The sequence below is a fragment of the Muscardinus avellanarius genome (assembly GCF_963383645.1).
Source record: "Muscardinus avellanarius genome assembly, chromosome: 17".
NCBI lineage: Eukaryota > Metazoa > Chordata > Mammalia > Rodentia > Gliridae > Muscardinus > Muscardinus avellanarius.
In genome coordinates, this window is record NC_137803.1 from 26,247,136 (window position 1) to 26,268,922 (window position 21,787).

General features: G+C 40.0%; 1 protein-coding gene across 1 annotated transcript in view; it reads left to right on the forward strand.

Annotated features, from left to right (window-relative positions):
* The window catches only part of DYM (dymeclin), a gene marked incomplete at its 3' end in the record, with an annotated part of 378,817 nt that overhangs the window by 91,179 nt on the left and 265,851 nt on the right, over positions 1-21,787 (forward strand). Inside the window, exons 6-7 of the mRNA XM_080714686.1 lie at positions 3,345-3,470; positions 5,593-5,735. Of these exons, the coding sequence (XP_080570812.1) occupies positions 3,345-3,470; positions 5,593-5,735 (269 nt within the window). The remainder of the gene's footprint in view (positions 1-3,344; positions 3,471-5,592; positions 5,736-21,787) is intronic.

Here is a 21,787-nt window from a genome sequence, read left to right on the forward strand (position 1 = left end):
CCTAACCCCTCGGCAGGCTCTGATCCCGGCCTCGGAGGTGCCAGAAATGGCCTTGCCTCATGATAGGCTCCGATCCCGGCCTCGCTGGCCTCGGCACTGGCCTAACCCCTCGACAGGCTCTGATCCCAGCCTTGCTGGTCCCGGCACCGGCTTAACCCCTGGGCAGGCTCTGATCCCAGCCTCGCTGGCCCCGGCACTGGCCTAACCCCTTGGTAGGCTCCTATCCTGGCCTTGGAGGCCCCAGCACTGGCTCTGCCTCATGGCAGGCTCCAGTCCCAGCTTTGCTGTCCCCGTCACCAGCCTCACCCCTCAGCAGGCTCCAATCCGAGCACCCTCTTCACCTAGCAGGTTGTCCCACGTTCCCGAGGGTGCGTGGTGGTAGCATTCTGCCTCTGGGGTTATTTCTTCAAAAGTTCCAGGTGTAATGCATCAGATCTCTGCCTCCCCTGAGTACTGGCCGCTGCCATTGCCACTTCTTCCACCCTTTCAAATCTTTCCCAAGCTCTTTATCCACTCTGCAGGTTGTCCAGTGTTCCTAAGCATGCACGACAGTAGCATTCGACGTTTGGGCTAATTTCTCCAGAAGATAAGGTTGGTAGGATCAGATTTCTGCCTCTCCAAAATACAAGCCTCCACCACCATCACTGCAACCGCTTCCAATACTGCCTTCCGCCTAGGTCTCCGCTAAACTCTCTCCTTACAGGTGATGTCCAGGATTCTTAAGGATGTAGAGAAGAAACAGTCCTCCTTCACGGGGAATTTTTCCAAAAGTTCCAGTTCAGTTGGATAAGTTTTGTCTGCATCTGCAGTATCCTGGCAGCCTCCACGGCCATCTTGACACCACTCCGATATTTTTCTTTTTTTTTCTTTTCCTTTTTATTTATTTTTTTTTAAATAAGAGAAGACAGTATGTGTGGTTTGAGGAGGTTGTGGGATCAGGCACTCGGTAGCATTGCGACCCAGGCCCCAGTTCTTCTGGGGGTCTGGCGTGCCATGCCTGAGGCCCAGGGCCTTGCAACCTAGTCCCGGTTCTTCCGGGGGTCCGGCATGCCCCACGCAACCCCCGCCCGGGGCCTAGGGCCCAGGGCCTTGCAACCCGGCCCTGGTTTTTCCAGGGGTCCAGCGTGCCCCGCGTGCCCCCGCCTGGGGCCCAGGGCCTTGTGACCTGGGCCCCGGTTCTTCCGGGGGTCCAACGTGCCCCCTATACTTTTTTTTTTTTTAAACTATATACCATGGGCCTGTATACTTCATTTTTAAAACATATTTATCTCAATGCTAACTCCTTAAAGTATCTGGGAGAATTTAAGCTTGTCCAGTTCTAGAGTCAAGTTGTCTTCAAATTCTTTAGTGAATGAGCCAAGAGTGGTGGCACATGACTGTAATTCTAGTACTTGGGAGGCTGAAACAGAGGAGAAGCTCAGGTTTGTGGCCAGTCTCAGCAACCTTGTGAGACCCTCTGAAACATAGTGAGACCCTGTTTCAAAATTTAAAAAAATATATAGGTAGGGCTGGGGTGTAGCTCAGAGGTACAGTGCCCCTGGATTCAATCCCCAGTACCACAAAATAAATACTTTTTGTATAAAAATAAATTATTTAATAAGCCTTTGTTTAAATAGACATTAAGAACCAAGTGTGGTGGCACATACCTTTATTCCCAGTACTTGGGAGGCTGAGACAGGAGGATCATAACTTCAGCAACTTAGCCTCTACTTCAAATTAGAAAAGATAAAGTAAAAATAGGGCTGGGAGTGTAACTCAGAGGTAGAACACTGTTGGGTTCAATCCCTGGTACCAAAAAGAGCCAAAACCACCACCAACAAAACACACAAATAAATAAACAAAGAAATAGGTGTTAAGTACTTTTCTTTGGATTGTCTATGAATAGTTAAATAGTTCAGATTTATACACATTTTTATCTTTATGAGCTTTTTTATTTTGGCGGTGCTAGGAATTGAACCCAGGGGTATTCTACCTCCAAGCTATCCCCCACCCAGCCCTATTTTTCATTTTTTTATTTTGAAAGAGGGTCTCACTAAGTTGCAAAGGACCTCACTAAATAACATGTTGGCTGTGAACCTGTGATCCTTCTGTCTCAGCCTCCCAAGAACTGGAATTACAAGTGTGCTGCACCACCATGCCTGGCTTCTTTAGAAGCGCGCGCGCACGCGCACTCATGATATCTCTCTCTCTCTCTCTCTCTCTCTCTCTCTCACACACACACACACACACACACACACACACACACACACACACATCAATCAGTCTCTCTCCCACTTCCTCTCTCTCCCCTCTATCTACCCCCTCTCCTCTCTCTCCCCCTATCTTCTTCCTCTCCCTCCCTCCCTCCCCTTCCTCTCCCTCTCTCTCTCTCTCCCCCTCCCTCTCCTCTCAATTCAGCATTCAACCTAGGGCAGCCTACCTTTGTGTTATACCCCTAGCCCGACTTTATTTTTATTTGGAAACAGGATCTTTCTAAATTGCTGAGTCTTGCAAAGTTGCTGAGTCTGACCTCAAACCTGTGAGCCTTCTTTCTCATTCTTCCAAGTACTGGAATTACAGTCATATACCAGCACAACTGGCCTGGGAACTCTTACTCTTTTTGCTGTGTTTTTGAGATTTCCAATTTTCTGTTCCTTAGGATAATCTTATTTAAACATCTGCAGTAACCAAATATTTCTTCATGAATTTATTGTTGCTTGTTCTCCCTACTCAGCTGAAATGTTTGCTTTTTATTGATCTAAGATGTGTTTCTAAAAGAGGTTAATGATCTTGAGAGGTCAGGATAGGCCTTTTTAACAGAAAAAAGCTTAATATAAGCTTAATAAAACAGAAATAATGTCTTTTAATATTTTCTGAATACACAAAATGGCCTTGAGAAAGCATACACTGGAGATCTGGAGACGAAGGCTCTTGGTGCACCATGACTGAAAGTTGAATAACAGGAGGCTTTGTTTTCTTCTCTACACTGTGGCTTCTCTTCAGCTTTACAATCAGAGTTTTTGTTTTTGTTATTACCAAACACGGAGGATGCAGAGGTCTAGGATAGATCTTCAAAGTAGAACCCTGCTGATAACTGTTTTCAGTATAGATGTACCCTTCCTTCAGCTGGAGGTGGGACATGGAAAGTAGGATGATAATGAGACACTGGGTAGCGAGAGCTAATGATGGGAAAGGGTTTAATAGTTTTGCTTGACTTAATTTTTTTATCTTAAACATGTTAGTATTTTAACTTGAAAGTGTTAAAAATGCATATTTGAGTTTTTAATATTCCATTTATGTAGAAAAGAGCAATATTTTAATCTTCCAAAGTGATCATTATTCTCTTTCTTCCTTCTATTCTTTAGAGATATTACATATGAGATATCAGTGGAAGCTATATCAACAATGGTGGTTTTCCTTTCCTGCCAGCTCTTCCACAAGGAGGTTTTGCGACAGAGTGTCAGTCACAAGTATTTGATGCGAGGTCCATGGTATGTTTTTATTTTAAACGTGTCCGTTATTGTATAGTCTATGTTTGTATTCTTCTCACCTGAGTGTTGTCCCGTATCTCCAAGCACATGTTTTCCTCTGGTTGTTCTAGTGTTATTTCATGTTTGACACATAGGGATCAAATTCTGTTTCTTGTCCAAATGACCTATCTTTCTTCTCCTTCTTGCCTCCCAACTTTATTATACCTCCAGTGGTTGTTTTTTAGAATTGAAACTTTTAAAGTGTCTTTTTCTTTCTTCTCTATTCTGTATGTCTAAGCAATTGTCAAGTCATATTTATTTATTTAAATTGTTCTTGTGTATTCTCCTCACTATTTCCTTTGAAACTACAGTTGTCCCTTGGGCCCTCCCAAGGATACCAGAATATTTGAATGCTCAAGTTCTTTATATAAAATGCATATTGCCTATGCATCCCACCCTGTATACTTTAAATCATCTCTAGATGACTTAATGCCTAATACAATATAAATGCTATAAAAACAATTGATATACTGTATTGTTTAGGAAATAATGACAAGGGAAAAAGTCTATACCTGTTCAGTAGAGACACAATTTTCTTTTCCTGAATAACTGATTTTCAGTAGGTTGAATTGGTGGATGTAGACTAGGTTTGGGCTATCCCAACAGCCTCGTCACTGAAGATAACATAGCTTTGGTTCATAGGTTGTGTGGAACTTTGTCTTCTTCCCATCCTTCTTGGTACCTGTGTCATGTTCACAGCCCTTACAACACATATAAACACGTCCAAGTCTGTTTTCTGTTGCTAATACACAACACCAGAGTCTAAGTGAGTTATAAAGAAAAGAGACTTATTGCTGGCTTACACTTCTGGTCCAAGGTTGATAACCTTCTTGCTGGCAGAGTCTTGACATGTCTCAGGGCAAGAGTCAAGGAGATGCCTGTGTCTCCTCTGTTTTTTTTTTTTTTTTTGTCTGGGGATGGAACCCAGGGGCATTCGACCTCCGAGCCACACCTCTAGCCCTATTTTTTATTCTTTATTTTGAAACCGGGTCTCACTGAGTTGCAGAGGGCCTCACTAAGTAGCTGAAGCTATCTGCGAACCGCCATCCTCCGGTGTCAGCCTCCTGAATGCTGGGATTACAAGTGTGCGCCACCACGCCCGGCTTGGTTACTTTTCTTGTAAAGCCACTAGATTAAGTCATGGGGCTCTGCTCAGATGTCCTTATCTAATCACAGTCACCTCTAAGAGGCCCCACTTCTAAATGCTACGTTTGGATTAAGTTTGTATCCTCTTAATAACCTCACAATGGGGATTAAACTCTTAAGAGTTTCACAGGGAACAAAACTTGCCAAAACCATAGCAGAACCTATCTGAAAATCACTGTAAAAGGGAAAGAGCTTTCTCTGTAGATGGAAGATTAACATTTGAATCACTTTCTGACAGTGACAACTGGAATGATATTCTTTGAAGTATTGCTTGGCAGTTTAGAGCTTTGAGCACTTTTTCCAAAATATGATTGTGAACTTCATTCCTTATAGTTCTAGAAGTGTCAAAGTTGCTTTTTTTCATAGACGGTAAATGTTAGTATTCTTATTTTCTGAGGCAATAGATTTCTATAGTATTGCTATAGTGCCAAGTATTTAAATTATAATATGTTCTTTTACTGATTTTTGAGGGTCATCTTGGAAACCATATTTAAAAAAATTCAATAACACATTCAAGAATTTGTTAAAAAACTTAATATAGATTGCAAGAATTAGCTTATCAATTGAATAATTGAATAGTTTCATATTTAAAAAGTTTTTATTACTATTTTTAATTCTTGCTTTTTCTTGATGATTTTACATTATTATCTTCTTTCAAATGCCAAGTACTGTATTATGCACTGTTTCTGATATCTCAAAATGCTATATAGATTACAAATGAGATAATTGATTCTCAAGAGTTTTAATGATTTGACCAATGTCTTTGGTAAGAAGTAAAGCCAAAATTAAGCCTCAAAACTGAACTAAACTCCCATAGTCTTGACTATTATGTGAGCGCTAGATTTCTGTGACAATATTAATGACAGTTATTTCTGTATAATTATGTGTAATTAGATGACTCATAAATATGAGTTTGATTTTTTTTCTTTTTGTGTAGTCTTCCATACACCAGCAAACTTGTGAAAACCTTATTATATAACTTTATCAGACAAGAAAAGCCGCCTCCTCCAGGAACTCATGCTTTCCCTCAGCAATCAGAAGGAGGAGGACTGCTCTATGGATTGGCATCGGGAGTTGCAAGTAAGTTCCCTCAGTTTTTTTTTTTTCAATTCTTTGATGTATTTACATTTTGTCTAATTGGGCATAAGAAATTTTGTTCACTTACTTGGCTGCCACCATTAACAGTTACACTGAGCCGGGCATAGTGGCGCATGTCTGTATTTCCACTACTTAGGAGGCTGAGACAGGAGGATTGAAGGTTCAAGGACAGCCTCGCCAATTTAGCAAGGCTTTCAGCAACTTAGTGAGACCCTGTTTTCAAACAAAAAATAAAATAGGGCTGGAGATGTAGCTCAGGGGTAGAATATCCCTGGGTTTAATCCTCAGCACCACAGAAAACAAAACAAAAAGAACCCCCCAAAAACTCGCAACATCAGTTACATTGAGTATGTGCAGCAGGCTAAATGTGAAATGCTAGAAGTAATTCAGATGTTAATCTTTCCGTTTTGTGCAGTGATTTATGTGAAATACAAGCAAATAATGAATATATTGTTGACTTTTTTTGTGGTACTGGAGATTGAACCCAAGGGCATTCTGCCTCCAAGCTACACCCTTAACCCTATTTTTTACTTCTTTGTTTTGACACCGATCTCACTGAGTTGCAAAGAGCCTCACTGAGTAGCTGAGGCTGTCCGCCAACTGCGATCCCTCTGTCTCAGCCTCCCAAATGCCGGGATTACAAGCGTGCGCCACCACGCCCGGCTTATTATTGACTTTTGAAGCATCATTTTTAAAAGAAGAATGCTTAGATCTAAAAACATGTACTACATAAATTCTGGATATATAGTGAAAATAAAATTAAGCCTTTGGAAGCTTCTTACTGTTTGTATTGTGAGAGCGGGCCTTCCTGTTTCAGGCGTGTTCCTGGTGAGGACCTTAGATGGCTGTTTAGGTGGGTTTTTGTTCTGCTCAGTGCGTTGTTGTTCAGAGACAGATGAGCCCTTGGAAGAGTTTTATAATGAGGTCTGAAGTGACACAGTGTGAGTTTGTCTGATTGGGAGCAAATGTCATAGCTGAAGAAAGCCCCTCCTCTCCTGCCGCACAGTAGGTTCGTCTTGCTGCTCCACAGGTTCAGACGGGAGCACACGAGAAGTAGGGAGTACCCTTTGTTAATATGGGGGCTCAGTTCGTGGAGGTTACATCAACTCAACCTGAGTTTTATTCTCTCTCTTTTTTTTTTGGTACTGGGGGTGGAACCCAGGGGCTTTCTACCTCCGGGCTCTCCTCCCAGACCTATTTTATACTTTATTTGGAAACAGGGTCTCACTAAGTTGCTGAGAGCCTCACTAAGTAGCCGAGGCTGGCTTCGAACCTGTGCGATCCTCCTGTCTCAGCCTCCCAAGCGCGGGGATTACAAGCGTGCGCCACCACTCCCGACAACTTGAGCTTTATTCTAAAGTGATAGTTCAGCAGTTGTAAGGCCTGCATGGTGTGCTTACTCTTTCCAAGCCAGCAGTATACCTATGTTCAGTTACAGAGCACAGGATCCAGAGAGCTGGTCTGGTTTCTTTCACAGTAGTTATGGCTCTGGCCTGCTCTCTACTCAGGCAGAGACACCAGCGTGACAGGAAGAGGCAGGTCTGTGTGATAACTTAGAAGACAGTAGAACAAACATAGGTGTGTTCTATTGATTTCAGGAATTGATTGGTGAATTAGACTTTGCAGAGTTGCCTTCCTTTGATTTCTTTTAATATTATAAACTTAAATACAGTTGTGATCAAGGGGGCCCTTGTCTTTGGCGCCAAGCGGCCCACTTAGATTCTCTTATCTGCATTGGTTCTAGTTACTCTGGTCCAGTACTGGCATTGTTTCAGATGAGGAAGCTGTATACAGACTCATTCATGAGCACGGGGATAGGGTCTAGTTGGAGGAAGTAGGTCTCTAGGGGAATGTCCTTGAAGGTATATGTACCTTTCTCTTTGCTTCTTGGCTGCTGGGAGGCAACCAGCTTCCTGCTCCACACACTCCTCCCACCGCCATGATGTACTGCTTCTTCACAGGCTAAAACCTCCCAAGTTATGAGCTCGGATACACCTTTTCTTCTTTTTGGTTATTTATCTCAGGTATTTTGTTATAGTGATGGAAAGCTAACATAATCAGTAAGCTGGTATAAGTATTTATTTTTATTTTATTTTTTGTGGTACTCGGGAGTGAGGCCAGGGACATTCTATCTCTGAGCTACATCCCCAGCCCTATTATTTTTAATTTATTTTTGAAACAAGGTCTCATTGAGTTATGGAGGGCATCACTAAATAGCTAAGGCTGGCTGCAGATCTGTGGTCCTTCTATCTCAGCCTCTTAAGTACTGGGATTACAAGTGTGTGCAACCACGCCTCACTGAGCATTAACTGGGCGTGTTTGCACAAATTTGTAATCCTAGTACTTGGGAGGCTGAGACAGGAGGATCACAGATTCACAGCCAGCTTCTGCAGTTTAGTGAGGCTGTCAGCAATTTAGTGAGACCTCGTTTTCAAATAATAAAACAGGCTGGGGATATAGCTTGGAGGTAGGGTGTACCTGGGTTTCATCTCAGGGCCACATTTTCCAGTATTCTAATATGGTTAGAGATTTTTGGGGGAGTATTACATAAGTTCATTATTTGCTTTCTTTAAAACAATGATAATACTTGGAATGATTTTAAGTAAACAAATTTGTATATTTTTAATTTTTTTCTTTCAATTATGTGCTGTATTGAAAGGATTCTTAGTATTATATGTGGTGTCATTAGTATAAATGGGTGCCAAAAAAACAAATATAAAATTTTGGATCTGTTTCCCTCTAGGTAACATCATATCCTAATAGGATCTCTTAATTTTCCTAACTCTGTTTTCTTGCCTATTGAATGAGAAGGTTGGTTGGGTTAGATGGTCTCTGGGATTATTTCTGAGATAACTTTCAAAGATTCTGTAGTCTTTTTTTTTTCCAGTATCTTAAATTTAATATTCAGTTGGGGTATTAAAGTAGATTTGTAGTTTTTAGCATGCTATAGTCACAGAATTTTACATAATTCTCTTCCTAAGTCTTCATAAAACTATTTATGAAAAAGCCTTAATCTAGATGGAGTAATGATGGATTCATTATTTTATAGCATTTAATTCAAAGATTATTAAAAAGAGACATTCCAAAAAGTGCAGCTCTGCAGTGGGGGCAAAATAATATGTAAAAACAGTCATTTGACTTTGAATTAAACTATATTCGAGGAACATTGATCAGGTTAACAAAATTTGACCACTTTCAGTGATCTTTGAGTTGGTAGTCAAGGACTTTTTTTACTTTAATATTGGCTTAGAAAAATATGATTCAGAGATTTCTCACTGAAAAAAAAATCGTATTGCAAAGCCAAATGTAAATTACAAGCTCTTTCAGATCACATTTTGTTGTGATCACATTTTCTGAATATTGAAAGCATTTCCTTTCCTAGCAGTGTTTGCCTTATATGTTTTGTTAAGTTGTTTCCTTTGAAACCTTGTGTCTTATTTAAAAAAAAAAAAAAAAAGTCACAGTCTTGGCTGGTGTAGTTTTGTTTGCACCAGCAGGGGCAGAGAAGAATCCTTGCATTAGAACTGGAGCCCAGCCGGGCGTAGTGGCACACGCTTGTAATCCCAGCATTTGGGGGGCTGAGACTGGAGGATCGCGGTTCGCGGACAGCCTCAGCTACTTAGGCCCTCTGCGATTTAGCGAGATCTTGTTTCAAATAAAGAATAAAAAACAAGGCAGGGGGTGTAGCTCGAAGGTCAAATGCCATTGGGTTCCATCCCCAGACCCACAAAAAAAAAAAAAAAAAAAAAGAACTGGAGCCCAAAGAGTAGTGAGCCTCACACCTGAGCGGCTGTGGCTGGGCCGGCCGGGCCTTCTCCAGTTTCTTCTCACTCACTTTTACAGATGTATTTGTAGCTGTTCAACTGCTTGTTTCCCAGACTCTAGCAGAGAGCAGATCTTGTCTTGCTTCCTGACTCTGTTTTCATGCCTTCACCCAGGTTGAAAGTGTTCTGGAGTCCTCAGTCCTCCACTTACTCCATCCATCCAGTAAAGCCCATTACACACGATCACTTCCTGTGTTACCTACCACTCGGCTTTGCATTATGTTTATGTGTATGCTTTACTCTCCCCACATTGACTGCACCTCCAATGAAATGAGAGCTAGCATTTATGTAAGACTTCTGAGTTTGCTTTTGTTTTCATTAGGAGGATTGAACCCAGTCCCTTTTCTCTCTGAGCTGTCCCCTAGGCCCTGGTTTGAGTTTTCTTTCCTTTTAGTTTGGAACAGGGCCCTGCTAAGTTGCTGAAGTGTCTCTCTAGTTCCTGAGGCTGGCCTTGAACCCATGATCCTCCTGTCTCAGCCTCCCAAGTACCGGGATTACAGGCATGCTCTACCAGGTCTAGTGCGTTTGGGTTTTAAGGGAACCTTTTAAGCATCTCATGTATATAAAATAGGGGGTTCTACTCTTTACAGTGTTGTGGCCACGTGAGTTCTGAGTGTGGGAGGTGCTGCTTGACACTCCAGTGTCCAGCAGATCACCGCACACCTGTCAGTACATACTTGCACGTAATTAATTACTAAAAGCCAGTATTTTTCTACATGAGAGATGTGAACTCAGTTACAAAAATGGCATCGATCATTTATTAAATGCCTTCATTTGCCAGGCATTGTAGTAGCTACATATCTGATTTAATCTTTTTTTCATATTTTATTATGTGAAATTATGTAGGTGTTCACAACCAGAGAGAATAGTAGAATAAACTCCCATTCATCCACAACTTGTCTTTTAGGATGATAAAAATTTTACTACATTTTGATTCTCTTTCTCCTACATTAAATTTTTTTAATTTAGGTATAAGTTTATATATACAGGAAAGTATCCAAAATAAAACATTACAATAACTATATGTACCTTCATCAAGATTGATTTCTTGTTAACATTTTATCTCATTCATTTTCTCATTATATTCTCTATCTTTCTGTACATAGATGTACACATACATGATTTTTAACTGCTTGAGGGTAAATTAACTACACCAGGGCCCTTTACGCTTAAACATTTCGTCTATATTCTAGAAGTATACCTCTGGTTTTTGTTAGTTTTGATTTTGTACTGGGGAGGAACCCAGGGGCATTCTCCTGGAATTACAAGGGGAGGGAAGTCAATACCTGTTTTACAACCACAATGTACTTACCGACTTCCTGAAATACAAGAGGAGTTGGGCATGGCGATACTCGCCTGTAATCGCTCTCCTTGGGAGGCCTAGACTAGGACATTGCAGATCAACAGCAGCCTCAGCAACTTAGTGGGACCCTGTTTCAAAATAAACAGAATAGGGACTGCGGATGTAGCTCAAAGGTAGAATGCCCTGGCTTCGGCCCCCAGTACCACACACAAAAATAAAAATGCAAAGAAAAAAAGAGTGAGTTAGGGATTTGTTTTTACCTCATTAACAATCAAGAAATAGAGTTTCTTCGGAATTTTAATTTTTACTAAGTATAATATCATTTGTGTTGCATTTAAGCTGAATTTTTACAATTAAGTTTCTTGTAACTTTTTTTTTTTTTTTTTTTTTTTTTTTTTTTTACAGTCATTCTATCTCTTAGCTACATCCTAAGCCCTATTTTTTATTCTTTATTCTGAAACAGGGTCTAAGTTGCAGAGGGCTTCACTAAGTAGCTGAGACTGGCCACAAACCTGTGATCCTTCTGTCTCAGCTTCCCAAGTACTAGGATTACAAGCATGCCCAGCTTTCTTGTAACATAATAAATACTGGAGGAATCATCATCATCATCATCATCATATTATTATTATTATTATTATTATTATTATTATTATTATTATTATTATTGTTGTTTTTGTGGTACTGTGTGATATAACTCAGGGGCTTTCTACCTCCGGGCTATACTCCCGGACCTATTTTATATTTTATTTGGAAATGGTCTCACTAAGCTGCTGCTGGGAGCGTAAGTAGCTGAGGCTGGCTTTGAACCTGTGTGATCCTCCTGTCTCAGCCTCCCAAGTACTGGGATTACAAGTGTATACCATGACGGCCCGGCTAGGAATTAATTTTTTTTAGATTGCAACTTGTAAGTTTTTTTTTTTTTTTTTTGGCTGTTATTGGGAATAATAGAAAGTAATACTGATTTTTTTTTAAAAGGGATTTTTTTTTTTTAGCCGGGTGTGGTGGCAAACACTTGTAATCCCTGCACTTGGGAGGCTGAGACAGGAGGATTGCGCAGGGTCAGAGCCAGCCTCAGCTACTTAGTGAGGCTCTCAGCAACTTAGTGAGACCCTGTTTCCAAATAAAATATAAAATACATCTGGAAGTTTAGCCCAGAGGTAGAAAGCCTCTGGGTTCCATCCCCAGTACCACCAAAAAAAAAAAAAAAAAAAAAAAAAAGGAATTTTTTAATATCTGTCAAGTGTGAATTGTGCTTTTGACGGAACCTGGTTACAATGAATTATGCATTCATGTATTTATTTTGTAATCTCTATAATACATGCGGGTAAAACTGTATTCATATTTTTACAGTATAAGAAAAATGGTTTCCTTCTTTATAGTTTCTTAGTTTAGATATTCTTCTTTGATACTGACAGACAGACTGGAAAATGAATTGATATTTCACTTCACTGTTTTTTTACTTTCATTAGTGTCATATAATAGTACTTAATAGTGAGATTTTACTTCATTGTTTAGAAAGGTGCTACAGTTTTAAATATTGTAGCATGTTAGATGAAAAATTTTTTTGAGGGTTAAGGATTGAACCCAAGGACATTCTAGTCCTGGGCTATTTTATTTTTATTTTTGAAACAGGGTCTTGCTAGGTTAATGAAAGTCTCACTATTTTCTGAGGCTGTCCTTGAACCTGCATTCCTCCTATCTCAGCCTCCCAAGTACTGGGATTACAAGTGTGTGCTATCACGGCTTTAGATGAAAAAAAAATTATTTATTTATTATTATTATTATTATTTTTTGAAGTACTGGGGATGGAGCCCGGGGGCATTCTACCTCCAAGCTATACCTCTAGCCCTATTTTTTATTTTTTATTTTGAAACAGGGTCTCACTGAGTTGCAAAGGGCCTCCCTAAGTAGCTGAGGATGGCCACGAACCAGGATCCACCTGTCTCTACCTCCCAAATGCTGTGATTACAAGCGTGAGCCACCACGCCCAGCACAGATGAAATTTTAAATGAAAATTCTAATGATAGAATTGTAGAACTACTTGGCATATTTTAAGAAAAATACATATACAGTACATGAGGTGGGGCCAGTAGTATTTTTTTTTGTGTGTGTGTGGCACATTTATGTCAGATCATTCAAACAGTGTAGAACTGTATATCATTTTGGTCTCCTTAAGTTTAAAAAGTCCTGTAAAAAATGTTTTGAAAAGCTTGACTAAGCTGGGCATGGTGGCACACGCTTGTAATCCCCATGCTTGGGAGGCTGAGACAGGAAGATCAAGCAGGTTCAAATCCAGCCTCAGCAACTTAGTGAGACCCTGTTTCCAAATAAAGTATAAAATAGGTCTGGGAGTAAATCCCGGAGGTAGAAAAGCCTCAGGGTTCCACCCTCAGTAACACAAAAAACAAACAAACAAACAAACAAAAAAAACTGACTAAATTGAATAAGGCTACTATGTTTTTGCTTTTTCTCCAAATGACTTCATTTTATGTGGCACAAAATTTGGCCAGTGACAGTTAAAAAAGAAATTTTGATTGTTAAATGGACATTTCCACAAGAGATTTCTCCATGCTCTCTAAATGAACTTGCCCAGCAGGGTGTGGTGGTGCCTGCTCCTAATCCTAGCATTCGGGAGGCTGAGACAGGAGGATCTCGGTTCGCAAACAGCCTCAGCTACTTACTGAGGCCCTCTGCAACTCAGTGAGACCCTGTTTCAAAATAAAGAATAAAAAATAGAGCTAGAGGTGTGGCTCGGAGGTAGAATGCCCCTGGGTTCCACCCCTAGTACCACAAAACAAACAAACAAACAAACAAATAAATAAATAAACGAACTTGCCTTGACAATAATCACCATGATACTGTTTCCTATGCACTAACTTATCTAATAGGTTATTATATTTGCTTTTTGACAGTTTGTGTATAAAACTAGCCAAAGATTTTAATAGAGAAGATGTGATACTGACCTGAACTGTTTGAAGTGTTCAAGTAATCAGAGATATCAATAGAATTGATAGTCTCAGAGTCAGGAAGGCAATTGATAAATCTCGCTTTATAAGCATCTCATTGTACCCTGTTAAAATGTTTTATAAGGCAAGTGGACAGTGATTCTTATCTACACAATTTGTTAGGGGTTAAGGCAGGATGTTTGGTTATAAGGTATTTTCTTAGCTTGGCATGCTATAACAAAATAGCATACACTGGGTATCCTAACCAACTGACAATTGTTTATGGAAGCTCTAGAGGCCAGAAAATCCAAGATCATGGCACCAGTTTATTTGATTCTTGGTGTAGGCTCTCTGGCTTGCAAGTGACCACCTACCTCTTGTGGCCTCACATGCCAGAGAGAGAAAGCTCTGGCATCTCTTCCTCTTCTTATAAAGGCACCAAGCCCATTAGAGGGGCTCCACCCTCATAAAGGCCTCACCTCCTAATAGCATCACAATGAGAAAGCTTCAACATAGGAATTTTAGAAGTTAAGAAATAATCTATTATCTAACTTGATGTATTTTTCAGTTTTTGTTACTATAATGAAACACCACATGCAGATTACTTTATAAAGAAAAGAGGGTTTATTCTTACTTATATTTCTGGAGGTTGAATTCAAGACCCAGGGGTTCCATTGCTTTGACCTTTGATGATCGGCTTCTTGCTTGCTGAAGCCTGAGGCATCCTGTGATAAGAGCCAAGTTCCACCTGTACCTGTCTCTTCTTGTCTCTTTCCATTATAAAGACACCCAACTTTAATTGTGGGGCTCCATCCTAATAACGTCATCTACCTAATCACTTTACAGTAGCCCTCACCCTTTAACACCCTAGTTGGGTTAAGTTTCCACTCTCTTCATACCAGTGACGACATGTCTTTGGGGACTAACCTCCTGCATGGATTCAGAAGACAGACCATGTTCATGCCATAGCACCAGCTAGGTTGTGCTGAAATTGTGCTTGCTGAAATTCTCAATGTGGGAGGCCACTGGTCTCTTGTTTGTTGATAGTGAAGGCACCATTTGGCTCCAGTCACTCATTATGTTAAACCACAACCCTGCTTAATGGCGATGGTGAGGGTTGTAGCCAAAATACATCACTCAATCCATTCTAACCACAGTAATTTGTTTTTGTAAAAAGCATGCCAAAATGTATAAGGAGCCCATTTAAAACAAAACAGAACAATTTTACAGTTGAAACAGTTTATTTTGTTTCTGACTTTGGGGGCCACCATTTACCATTTATAGGGTCCTTTGGAGAGGCAGGTTTTAGATTATGACAGTTGAATATTACGGAAGGTACAGTGTTAACGCTTTGGATGTTGGCATTAAGTAGACCTAGGAGTGAATGATAGACTTGCCATTTGCTTTGCATTCTAGCATTCTTAAACCCTCAATCAGGGCTAAGTAAAATGAGGATAATGTAGTAATCTCCCTTATGCATACTTTCACTTTCTGTAGTTTTAGTTACCTGCATGCAGGCAGCTGGAGTTTCAAATCTGAAGTGTAAAATCCCAGAAATGAATAGCTCTTAAGTTTTAAATTGAATGCTCTTCTTAGCAGTACCATGACATCTCACACTGTCTGCTCCGACCTCATCTGAATTTGAGCCATCCCTTTATCAATGCTGTGTGTGCTCCCCACCCACTGACTGTGAGAATGTGAAAGTGCTTGACTTAAGAAGAAAGTCATATGCTCAGGTTGCTAAGCTCTATGGGGAAAATATAGTATTTATGGGGTTTGGTTCTATTCATGGTTTCTGGCATTCTCTGGGAATCTTAGAGCACATTCCCTGTGGACAAAGGGGGACTACTGACCTCTATCTGTAAGACTGCTGAGGAAATCAGATGTGCAAATGTATCGGAAAGAGATTGGCAACTTGCATACACATCAGAACTGGGCAGTAATAGAAATGGGTATCACTTAGTGACATTTAAAATACAACTTTTGTTTTTAAAATGCTAAAATATAGCTAAATTATGGGACCAACCTAGGTATCTAACAGACGAATGAATCAAGAAAATGTGACGTATGTACACAATGGAGTTTACTCAGCCCTAAAAAAGAATAAAATTTTATCATTTGCAGGAAAATAGATGAAACTGGAGACTGTCATGGTAAGTGAGATGAACCAGACCCAGAAAATTAAGTGCTACCTTGTATGTGGAAGCTAGAAAGAGAAAAGGAAAGAAAAGGGACCTCACGAAATAGGAGAGAGAACCATAGATTAGAAGGGAGGAGAGGTGTAAGAAAGGAAACAGACCATATAATGTTATGTGCATTTTGAATGTGTCACTGTGAATCGATCATGCATGGAGAGGGGAAGTGTGAGAAAGAAAACAGACCAATGGCGTGTGCATATGTGAATGAGCCACTATGAATCTCACTATCACAGACAGCCATAATCCACCCATCAGAAATTATTTAGGGGCTAGTGATGTAGCGCCATGGGAGAGTGCTTGCCTAGCATGAGGAGGCCGTGGGTTCAATCCCCAGTACTGCAAAAAAGAAAAAATAATTTATTGAAAAAATGTTAGGCTGGGCATGGTGGTGCACACTTGTAATTCCAGCATTCAAGAGGCTGAGACTGGAGGATCAGCTCGCAGCCAGCCTCAGCTACTTAGTGAGGCCCTCGGCAACTTAGTGAGACCCTGTTTCAAAATAAAGAATAAAAAATAGGGCTGGGGGTGTAGCTCAGAGGTAGAATGCTCCTGGCTTTCATCCCCAGACCTGTAAAATATAAATAAATAAAATAAGTGCTAAACAACAACAAAAAAAGCCTCATAATGATTTGCAAATTTATTCAGATTTTTTATGTAAATATCACTGTACTAGTTACTTGCTATGTACATTATATATTTGTATTACATATTATTGTATATTTTAGGTAACATACACACCTATGCATTGCATTATAATGGGGATGTTGTGGGAAATGTGACTAGGTAACTTGATTGTGCAAACATTAGAGTGTACTTACACAAACCTAGATGGTGTGATGTAGTTCACTACCCGTCTAGGGTATGGTACATATACGGCTCATTGTTCCTAGGATTATGATGAACCAAACAGGAGATTGAGTCAAGCGCAAGAGAAAACAATGCACTCATGCAGCAAGTCGATGTATGAGGCTGCTGCCAACATCACATGGCATACTATTTACAGTTAACTTTTTTCTTTAGAAGGTATACCCTACAAAATAACAATAAAAGCATAGTATGGTAAATGCATAATCAAGCAACGTCTGTTATCATTATCCAGTACTACGGTACTGTACATAATTTTATACATTATATGACTTGCAGCGCATAGTTGTGTTTACATCGGCATCACCACAAACACATAATAGAAGGATGTGCTCAATACTATGATGGCTGTGGCGTCACTAGGCAACCAGAGTTTTTCAGTTCTACCCCAGTCTTATGGGATAACCATTGTGTGTTTGGTTTGTCATTGAATGAAACATTATTTGTTACATGATTGTAACAGATTTCAGATGGTGATGAGAAAAAATATGTTGAAAATGTGATAGTGTAAGAAAAAGATAACATTTAGTTTTTTGATTCATATTTCTTTGATCTTGTCTTTTTTCCTTCCTTCCTTCCTTCCTTTCTTCCTTCCTTCCTTTGTACCTGGGGGTGGAACCCAGGGGCTTTCTACCTCTGAGCTATATTCCCAGACCTATTTAATACTTTATTTGGAAACAGGGTCTCACTAAGTTGCTGAGAGCATCACTAAGTAGCTGAGGCTAGCTTTGAATCTGTGCAATCCTCCTGTCTCAGCCTCCCAAGCACAGGGATTACAAGCGTGCGCCACCACGCCCGGCTTTGTATCTCTTGCTTCTTAGGCCTAAAAAATGGTGGAGCAAGGAAAGATTGACTTTGAAATGTCTTTTGTGTTTTAAGTTAGAAGACAAAGCTGTAATGTGATTATAACTGACTACTTAATATTTTGAAGAGCCAAGCTTAATTAAATGTGTTCTGCCAAACTGTGCTTTCCATCACAAGTTCTGAGGTTTTACACAATAACTTCTGATATATGGTTTTTCCATTTGAATGAGCCATCAAAAATGTTTTTTTCCCTTTTGCTTGCAGTGGTGGGTGTCCAAGGCAAATTATAAGGTCAAAGTAGTGATTATTTGTTTAGGCAAATGCTATAATAGAGAAATTAATAAAGGAGAACTTGAAAATTAAAAGTCCTATTTCCTCCAATTGTCATTACTGTGAAAGTTATTGAATTCATTATGATAGGTATGCTATCCAGTAGTTGTAATTTATTTTACATGATGGTTATTTTTCTCTTCAGTTTTGGCTTTTTCTGGAGTGACTCATTGAGAGAAAAAACTACAGTAAGAGAAAAAATATGTGACACTCAGAATCAGGCATAGCCGTGAAAAGAACAGATTTCTAATTAAAACACTTTGAACTTTCAAAAACGAAAGTGCTTTATAAACAGTAATAATATTGTCATTTAACTTTATTTGAGATAATTTGGTAGACTTATTCCAGGTGAAAGAGTGGCTTTGTTCTTCCTTCCCTTCCTCCCTCCCTCCTTCCTTCCCTTTTTTTTTTTTTTATGGTGTGGTATTGGGAATTAAATCCAGGGACATTCTACCTCTGATCCATACCCCCAGCACCTTTTATTTTTTGAAACAGAGTCTTGCTAAGTTACTGCATGCTGGCTTTGAACCTGCTATCTTCTTGTCTTAGTCTCCCAGGTACTGGGATTACAGGTGTGTATCACCACACCTTGCTACCTTAAATATCTTTCATCCTGTTTTATGGTCCCTTAGCCTTTATGTTTGCAGAATTCAGGTAATTTTCTCCCTTTTACAAATTATTAAAAGAAAAAAACTCAGCAGCAACTTCTATAGCATCCTCATCATTTCACCAAATTGGAAGACTAACCACCTATCAGTACCCATTTTTCAGGACTATTAATATTCTTCAGGATTGTTAAATATAGTCTTCATGCTTTATCTTTGACCTAGTTTTTTTTTTAATTTTAGAAAGTGCAGACAGACTAGCAGATAGTATCATAGTATCCCTCTTCCACCTGCATGGTAGTATTGGGGATGGAACCCAGGTTGCATTCTACCTCTTTGCTACATCTCCAGCACTATTTTGAAACAGGGTCTCACTAAATAGCAAAGGGCCTTATTAAGTTGCAGAGGATGGCTGTAAACCTATGATCTTCCTTTCTCAGCTTCCCAAGCATGGGGATTGCAAGTGTGTGCCACCATGCCCAGCTCAAATAGTAGTTTTAAGGGAGCAGGTCTTTGAAATAGTAATTATTCCAAAGTACAAAACACTTTGCAGGAATGTTTCTTTTTTGGGGCGGGGGGGTGTCTGGGGATGGAACTCAGGGGCATTCGACCTCTGAGGTACAGCCCCTACCCTATTTTTTCTTTTTATTCTTTATTTTGGAACCAGTTCTCACTAAGTTGTAGAGGGCCTCTGTAAGTAACTGAGGCTGTCCATGAGCCACTATCCTCCAGTTTCAGCCTCCCAAATACTGGGATTACAAGCGTGCGCCACCATGCCCAGCTGCAGGAATGTTTCTAAAAGAAAAAAATAATTTTACTTATCTACATATTGAAATTGTATGAGAGGATGAGTAAATAGAAACTTGTGGACTTTTTATGTGTGAAGAAATATGAAGAATAGATGAAGCTAGGCATGGTGGTACACACTTGTAATCCCAGCATTTGAGAGGCTGAGACAGGAGGATCATGGTTCACGGACAGCCTCAGCTACTACTTAGTGAGGCCCTTTGCAACTCAGTAAGACCCTGTTTCAAAATAAAGAATAAAAAGTAGGGTTTGGTGTATAGCTCGGAGGGTGAATGCCCCTGGGTTCCATCTCCAGTTCCCGGGGGGGCGGGTAGATGAGAGGGTCCAACATGTCTGACAGGAGTTTAAGAAGAGAATAGCAAAAACATCATGTGACAGATTAAAACTTCAGTAACAAAAAGCATCGGGAAGCAGAGATTTGGTGATATCTTTTCCCCCTCTAATGTCACAAAACTAGCTTAAGTCCAGGTTTCAGGCTTTTTAATATATATATTGCATCACTCAGAAAGGAAAGGAAGAAAAATCCAGTTGGCTCAAAAACTCCACTAGATTCAAATCTTGTATATCCTGCTTCAACTGGTGTATGAACTCTTGGGAATCCTCTGTGATGTGCTAGGAATAAGCACGGCCACAAAACAAACACGGGGCATTCTCTTAGATCACAAGTTTTTGTATGTGGTCTGGACGAACTCAGGAGTGTTGTACCTCCCAGCTACATCCCAGCCCTATTTTATTTCTATTTTGAAACAGGGTCTCACTAGTTTGATGTGCATCTCAGTACTTGCTGAGACTGTCCTTGAACCTGTGAGCCTCTGGTCTCAGCCTCCCAAGTACTAGGATTACAGGCATGTGCCTATAATTTTTATACCAAAATGCCAAAGAAGCTAATGAGATAATGAAATTAGTGTGTAATTCCATCTTGTTAGGGATAATGCAAACATGGGCATGTTTACAGAGTAAAACTTAAAATATGCCTCAATCTGTAGGATAAAATGTGAAGCCTGGGCACGGGTTCAGGAGTTGTGTATTTGTTGGCCTTGATGGTTATAGTTACACTTAGAAAACACTGTCCAGAGCTCTAATGGCTTTCTCAACCATGTGTGAAGTGCCATGATTTCACAATTTAAGGTCTGTTTGCAACAAAATATTCTTTGTATAATTCACCATGTATTTGTTGCTGTTTCTTATACCCTGGATCTAAATGTTTTATTTTGTGGAGAGTCTGACAACAATGTCAGCAACCCAAGAACAAAAACAGGGAGCCATTATCTAATGTATCAAGAAACAAGAGAAGCACATGGTTGTCATTCCTCTCACTCTCCTCTGCTTGCAGGGGAGTTCTGATGATAACCAATTCTAGACAGCTAGCTCGTTATACCATTTCCTAGGTGTTATCATCTAAGCACATAAATCAGGATTAGAGAAAGTTGCAAGCAAGAGGTACTTTGTAATAATGGCTTCAGAAGTAAGTGTAATAAGCCAGGCATGGTGGCGCAGGCTTGTAATCCCTGTACTTGGGAGGCTGAGACAGGATGGTGCAGGTTTGAAGCCAGCCTCAGCTACTTAGTGAGGATCTCACTAAATTTTGTGAGACTCTGTTTCCAAATAAAATATAAAAATAAGCCTGGGGGTGTAGCTTGGAGGTAGATGCCCCTGGGTTCAACCCCTTACAGTACTGCAAAAAAAAAAAAAAAAAAAAGAAAAGAAAAAAGAAAAAGATTTTTCTTATTTTAAACACCTTTAGATTTTTATTTAACATTACCTTTGTGTGTGTGTGTTTGTCTGTGGTGGTAGTGATTGAACCCAGGGGTATTCTATTTCATCCCCATTTTTTTTTTTTTATTCATGAAATAGGGTCCTCACTAAATTGCCAAGAGCCTTGCTAAATTGCTGAGGCTGTCCTCAAACATGTAATCCTTCTGTTTCAGCCTCCCAGGTACTGGGATTACAAGCGTGTGCCACCACTCCTGGTTAAGAAAATCTTTTGAATAGAAAATAATCAATCTAGCCAGGTGTGGTGGCACACGCTTGTAATCCCAGCGCTTGGGAGGCTGGGACAGGAGGATCGTAAAGGTTCGAAGCCAGACTCAGCTACTTAGTGAGGCTCTCAGCAACTTAGTGAGACCCTGTTTCCAAATAAAGTATAAAAAAGGTCTGGAAGTAAAGCCCAGAGGTAGAAAAGCCCCCTGGGTCCCACCCCCAGTAACACACACACACACACACACACACACACACACACACACACCAAAAAAAAAAAAGAAAAAGAATCAACCTAAGTTTTTGAGTGTTTTGCTAGTTTGATGACTTCATCATGTCATTATCTAATGTATCAAGAAACAATATCTATTTATAAC